This window comes from Onychostruthus taczanowskii, unplaced genomic scaffold, assembly GCF_017590055.1.
Source record: "Onychostruthus taczanowskii isolate IOZ18803 unplaced genomic scaffold, ASM1759005v1 scaffold503, whole genome shotgun sequence".
Taxonomy (NCBI): domain Eukaryota; kingdom Metazoa; phylum Chordata; class Aves; order Passeriformes; family Passeridae; genus Onychostruthus; species Onychostruthus taczanowskii.
Window position 1 is genome coordinate 5,489 of NW_024502603.1, and position 7,320 is coordinate 12,808.

Below are 7,320 nucleotides of genomic sequence, written 5' to 3' on the forward strand. Positions count from 1 at the left end.
GCAGAGTGACCACAGAGTGACCACAGTGACCACAGAGTAACCAGAGTGACCAGAGTGATCAGAGTGACCACAGAGTGACCACAGTGACCACAGAGTAACCAGAGTGACCAGAGTGACCAGAGTGACCACAGAGTGACCTCAGAGTGAGCACAGAGTGACCAGAGTGACCACAGAGTGACCTCAGAGTGAGCACAGAGTGACCAGAGTGACCACAGAGTGACCTCAGAGTGAGCACAGAGTGACCAGAGTGACCACAGAGTGACCACAGAGTGACCACAGTGACCACTTGGGTCAATGGTCACTCCACTCCTCCAGGCCGCTGGCCGCCGCCGCCGTGGCCGAGCTGCACGTGGCGCTGGCCTTGCGGGGCTGTGGGGAGAATCAGAGTGACCAGAGTGACCACAGAGTGACCAGAGTGACCACTGGGGTCAGCAGAGTGACCAGAGTGACCACAGAGTAATCAGAGTGACCTCAGAGTGATCAGAGTGACCACAGAGTGACCACAGAGTGACCAGAGTGACCACAGAGTGACCAGAATGGCCACAGAGTGACCAGAGAGTGACCACAGAGTGACCACTGGGGTCAGCAGAGTGACCTCAGAGTGACCACAGTGACCACAGAGTGACCAGAGTGACCACTGGGGTCAGCAGAGTGACCAGAGTAATCAGAGTGACCAGAGCGTGACCAGAGAGTGACCGTAGGGGACAGCAGTGACCACAGAGTGACCGCAGAGTGACCACAGGGCAGGGGGACAACAGATGATGTCACTCTTGGGGCAAAGGTAACACCATGACACTGGGGTTGGGGACACCAGGGGACACCAGGGGGTGGCAGGGACAGCGATGGGGACACCAGTGGGGACACCAGGCCATGGCAGGGACAGTGATGGTGACACCGGGGGCTCCTGGGGACACCAGTGGTGACACCAAGGGCTCATAGGGACACCAGGGGACAGCAGGGACACCGATGGGGACATCGGTGGTGACACCAGGGGATGGCGGGGACACTGATAGTGACACAGATGGTGACAGCAGGGATGGCAGTGACATGGATGGTGACACTGATGGTGACACCAATGGTGACACGGGCAGTGACAGGGACAGTGACAGGGATGGTGACACCAATGGTGACACCAATGGTGACACGGGCAGTGACACCAGGGGCTCTGAGGGAGACGGATGGTGACACGGACAGTGACATGGGTGGTGACAGGGACGATGACAGGGACGGTGACAGGGACGGTAACACGCGCAGTGACAGGGATGGTGACACGGGCGGTGACAGGGGCGGTGACATTGGCAGTGACAGGGATGGTGACACAGGCGGTGACATGCGCGGTGACAGGGACAGTGACACGCGTGGTGACAGGGACGGTGACACCAGTGGTGACAGGGAAGGTGACACAGGCGGTGACACAGGTGGTGACAGGGACAGTGACAGGGACGGTGACAGGAACGGTGACACAAGCGGTGACAGGGATGGTGACACCGATGGTGACACAGACGGTGACACGGGCGGTGACACAGGTGGTGACGCGCGCGGGGACAGGGACGGTGACGCATGCAGTGACAGGGACGGGACGGTGACACGCGCGGTGACCCGCACGGTGACAGGGACGGTGACGCATGCAGTGACAGGGACGGGACGGTGACACGCGCGGTGACCCGCACGGTGACAGGGACGGTGACGCATGCAGTGACAGGGACGGGACGGTGACACGCGCGGTGACACGGGCGGTGACATGCGCGGTGACAGGGACGGTGACATTGGTGGTGACAGGGACGGTGACACAGGCGGTGACATGCGCGGTGACAGGGACGGTGACGCATGCAGTGACAGGGACGGGACGGTGACACGCGCGGTGACACGCGCGGTGACAGGGACGGTGACACGCGCGGTGACACGGGCGGTGACAGGGACGGTGACAGGGACGGTGACATTGATGGTGACAGGGACGGTGACACGGGTGGTGACACGGGTGGTGACAGGGACGGTGACAGGGACGGTGACAGGGACGGTGACATTGGCAGTGACAGGGACGGTGACACGGGTGGTGACACGGGTGGTGACAGGAACGGTGACACAGATGGTGACACGGGTGGTGACATGCGTGGTGACATTGACGGTGACAGGGACGGTGACGCGCGCGGTGACAGGGACGGTGACACGCGCGGTGACAGGAACGGTGACACAGATGGTGACACGGGTGGTGACATGCGTGGTGACATGGACGGTGACAGGGACGGTGACGCGCGCGGTGACAGGGACGGTGACACGCGCGGTGACAGGGACGGTGACACGCGCGGTGACAGGGACGGTGACAGGGACGGTGACAGGGATGGTGACACCAGTGGTGACAGGGAAGGTGACATGGGCGGTGACACGCGTGGTGACAGGGACGGTGACAGGGACGGTGACACGGGTGGTGACGCGCGCGGTGACAGGGATGGTGACAGGGACGGTGACGCGCGGCCCACCTGGCGCGCCTGCTTCTCCTGGTCGCGCAGCCACTGCAGGTAGGACTCGCGGGCCACCTGCTCCTCGATGGCCTCGTTGGTGGCCTCCCAGTCGGTGGCGCGCTTCTTGTCCTCCAGCATCTGCTGCTCGATCCACGACTCCTCCGACGTCTTGATGGCGCTCTTCATCAGGGACTGCTCCGCCAGCTGCGGCACCGGGACACGGGGCGTCAGGGACACGGGGACACCAGGGGACACGGGGACATGGGGGACACGGGGACACCAGGGGACACGGGGACACGGGGCGTCAGGGACACGGGGACACCAGGGGTCATGGGGCGTCAGGGACACAGGGGACATGGGGACATGGGGGACACAGGGACGTGAGGGGACACGGGGCGTCCGGGACACGGGGACACAGGGGACACGGGGGACACTGGGGACACGGGGACGTCAGGGAACACGGGGACATGGGGGACACGGGGCATCAGGGACATTGGGGACACAGGGGACACGGGAACATGGGGGACACAGGGACACCAGGGGACACAGGGACACCAGGGGACACGGGGGACACAGGGACGTCAGGGGATGTCAGGGGACATGGGGACACCAGGGACATTGAGGACACAGGGACATGAGGGGACACAGGGACATTGGGGACATTGGGGAATGTGAGGGGACACGGGGACATTGTGGAATGTCAGGGGACACGGGGACACTGGGAACACGGGGACGTGAGGGGACACTGGAGACCCCAGGGGACATGGGGGATGTGAGGGGACACTGGGGACACAGGGACATGAGGGGACAATAGGGACACTGCGGACACGCCCAACAGGACACCTGGGGACACACGGGACGTGAGGGGACACTGGGGACACAGGGCGATGAAGGGACACCAGGACACTGGGGACATGGGGACACCAGGAACATGAGGGGACAATAGGGACACTGCGGACACGCCCAACAGGACACGCCCATGTGGGAAGACTCCACCCCCAAGGGCAATGGAGGGGGTGTGGTCACATCAAACCACGCCCCAACATGCAGGGGACACACCCACATGGACACGCCCATGGGGACACACCCACAGGGACACGCCCATGGGGACACGCCCACGGGACGTCAGGGGACACGGGGACACTGGGAACACGGGGACGTGAGGGGACACTGGAGACCCCAGGGGACATGGGGGATGTGAGGGGACACTGGGGACACAGGGACATGAGGGGACAATAGGGACACTGCGGACACGCCCAACAGGACACGCCCATGTGGGAAGACTCCACCCCCAAGGGCAATGGAGGGGGTGGGGTCACATCAAACCACGCCCCAACATGCAGGGGACACACCCACATGGACACGCCCATGGGGACACACCCACAGGGACACGCCCATGGGGACACGCCCACTGGGACATGCCCATGGGGACACACCCACATGGACACGCCCACTGGGACACGCGCACATGGACACGCCCATGGGGACACACCCACAGGGACACGCCCATGGGGACACGCCCACGGGACACGCCCACCGGGACACGCCCACCAGGGAATGGGGAGGTCAGGGAGGGTCCCCAGGATCCAAACTCAGGGTCCCACCCCCCAAACTCGGGGTCCCACTTCCCAAATCAGACTCCCCACCCCCCAAATTGGGGGTCACACCCCTCAAACCACAGTCCCACCCCTAAATCAGTTCCCAGACCCCAAAGTCGGGGTCCCACCCCCCAAAATCAAAGTCCCACCCCCCAAATCAGGGTCCCACCCCCCCAAACTCGGGGTCCCATGCCCTGCACTCAGGGTGCCACCCCCTGAACTCGGGGTGCCACCCCCCAAACTCGGGGTCCTACCCCCCAAATCACAGTCCCCAGACCCCAGACTCGGGGTCCCACCCCCAAACTCGAGGTCCCCACCCCCCAAATTGGGGGTCCCCACTCCCAGTCTCGGGGTCCCCCCCGGTTTGAAGGAGGGCAGCCCCAGCCCCACAGAAAGGGAGGGAAAGGGGGCTCAGGGATGGAATAGGGGGGTCAGGGAGGGTCTCCAGACCCCAAACTCGGGGTCCCACCCCCTAAATCAGGGTCCCACCCCCTAAACTTGGGGTCCCACCCCCCAAACTCGAGGTCCTACCCCCCAAATCACAGTCCCCAGACCCCAAATCAGAATCCTCGCCCCCCAAACTCTGGGTCCCAGACCCCAAACTCGGGGTACCACCCCCCAAACTCAGGGTGTCAGACCCCAAAGTGGGGGTCACCCCCCCCCAAGCTCGGGGTCCCCCGCGCGTACCCCCGGTTTGAAGGAGGGCAGCCCCAGCCCCACGGGAAGGGAGGGAAAGGGGGCTCAGGGATGGAATAGGGGGGTCAGGGAGGGTCTCCAGACCCCAAACTCGGGGTCCCACCCCCTAAATCAGGGTCCCACCCCCTAAACTTGGGGTCCCACCCCCCAAACTCGAGGTCCTACCCCCCAAATCACAGTCCCCAGACCCCAAATCAGAATCCTCACCCCCCAAACTCGAGGTCCCAGACCCCAAACTCTCGGTCCCAGACCCCAAACTCTCGGTCCCAGACCCCAAACTCGGGGTCCCACCCCCCAAACTCAGGGCTCCACCCCCCAAATCAAGGTCCCTAGACCCCCATCTCGGGGTCCCCCGCGCGTACCCCCGGTTTGAAGGAGGGCAGCCCCAGCCCCACGCCGATGGTGGCCTTGTTGGGGTTCACCACGGAGTTGTAGTGGATGTTGCGGTGGTAGCTGACCCGGATGGGCTCGTCCTCGTTGTGCTGGATCCCGTGGAACGTGTTGATGGGCTCTGCGCACCCCAAAAACACACAGGGCACCCCAAAACACACGTGGGATCATCACAGAAACGGCTGGGACCCCAAAACGCTGATGGGACCCCAAAAATACACATGGGACCCCAAAACACACATGGGATCATCACAGAAACAGCTGGGACCCCAAACCCTGATGGCACCCCAAAAACACACAGGGCACCCCAAAACACACGTGGGATCATCACAGAAACGGCTGGGACCCCAAAACCCTGGTGGGACCCCAAAAATACACCGGGCACCCCAAAAACACACATGGGATCATCACAAAAACAGCTGGGACCCCAAAATAAGGATGGCATCCCAAAATACAGATGGGACCCCAAAATCCACATGGGATCCTTATAAAAACTGGGACCCCAAAACACACAGGGCACCCCAAAACACACGTGGGATCATCATAAAAGCAGCTGGGACCCCAAACCCTGATGGGACCCCAAAAATACAGATGGGACCCCAAAATCCACATGGGATAATCACAAAAACAGCTGAAATCCCAAAATACAGATGGGACCCCAAAATCCACATGGGATCCTTATAAAAACTGGGACCCCAAAACACACAGGGCACCCCAAAACACACGTGGGATCATCATAAAAGCAGCTGGGACCCCAAACCCTGATGGGACCCCAAAAATACAGATGGGACCCCAAAATCCACGTGGGATCATCACAAAAACAGCTGGGATCTGAAAACACAGATTGCACCCCAAAACACAGATGGGACCCCAAAACCCACATGGGATCCTCACAAAAACAGCTGAGACCCCAAAACACAGATGTGGCACCCCAAAATATACATGGCACCCCAAAACACACACGGGATCATCACAAAAACAGCTGGGATCCCAAAACACACATGGCACCCCAAAACACAGATGGGACCCCAAAACACACATGGGATCCCTGAAAAAACAGGTGGGATCCCCAAAAAAACAAATGGGATCCTCGAAAATCCAGATGGGATCCCCAAAAATCCAGATGAGATCCAAAAAAATCCAGCTGGGACCCTCAAAAAAACAAATAGGACCCCCCGAAAATCCAACTGGGACCCCCAAATGGCACCTGGGACCCCCCAAAAACCAGCTGGGATGCACAAAACAGCACCTGGGACCCCCAAAACGATACCTGGGACCCTTTTCCACTGTCCCCAGTGCCCAGGGGACCCCTCCCCATTGATCCCAGTGCCCAAGTGACCCCTGTCACCCATCAGGGACCCCTCCCCATTAACCCCAGTGCCCGTGGGACCCCTCCCCAGTGCTCCCAGTGCCCATGGGACCCCTCCCCAGTGCTCCCAGTGCCCCAGTGGCACGCACTAGTGCCGTACTGGTAGCCCCCCCCGGGCTGGTTGTACATCTCAGCCATGGCCTGCACCTCGATGTGGTTCCTGTGGCTCTCAGAGACCCCTCCCCAGTGCCCATGGGACCCCTCCCCAGTGCTCCCAGTGCCCATGGGACCCCTCCCCAGTGCTCCCAGTGCCCATGGGACCCCTCCCCAGTGCTCCCAGTGCCCATGGGACCCCTCCCCAGTGCTCCCAGTGCCCGTGGGACCCCTCCCCAGTGCCCCAGTGTCCACGGGACCCCTCCCCAGTGCCCCAGGCTCACACACCAGTGCCGTACTGGTAGCCCCCCTCAGGCCAGTTGTACATCTCGGCCATGGCCTGCATCTCGATGTGGTTCCCGTGGCCTCTCAGAGACCCCTCCCCAGTGCCCAGGGGACCCCTCCCCAGTGCCCCAGGCTCACACACCAGTGCCGTACTGGTAGCCCCCCTCAGGCCAGTTGTACATCTCGGCCATGGCCTGCATCTCGATGTGGTTCCCGTGGCAGGTGCTCTTGCGCTTGCGGTTGATGTAGGTGGTGAAATCCTCCGTGACGTAGTTGGAGAAGTAATCAGCGTTCTTCATCTGGGGACACAGGGGACAGCTGGGGACACGCTGGGGACAGGCTGGGGACAGGCTGGGGACACGCTGGGGACACGCTGGGGACAGCTGGGGAAAGCTGGGGGCACGCTGGGGACACTGGGGGGAGAGGCTGG

General features: G+C 62.0%; 1 protein-coding gene across 1 annotated transcript in view; it reads right to left on the reverse strand.

The window, feature by feature from the left end:
- Positions 1-291: 291 nt before the first annotated feature.
- OTUD5 (OTU deubiquitinase 5) overlaps positions 292-7,320 on the reverse strand; it is a 9,427-nt gene continuing 2,398 nt past the window's right edge. Inside the window, exons 2-5 of the mRNA XM_041416131.1 lie at positions 7,033-7,189; positions 5,116-5,264; positions 2,478-2,663; positions 292-369 (exon numbers count right to left, since the gene is read on the reverse strand). Coding sequence (XP_041272065.1) covers positions 292-369; positions 2,478-2,663; positions 5,116-5,264; positions 7,033-7,189 — 570 coding nt within the window. The remainder of the gene's footprint in view (positions 370-2,477; positions 2,664-5,115; positions 5,265-7,032; positions 7,190-7,320) is intronic.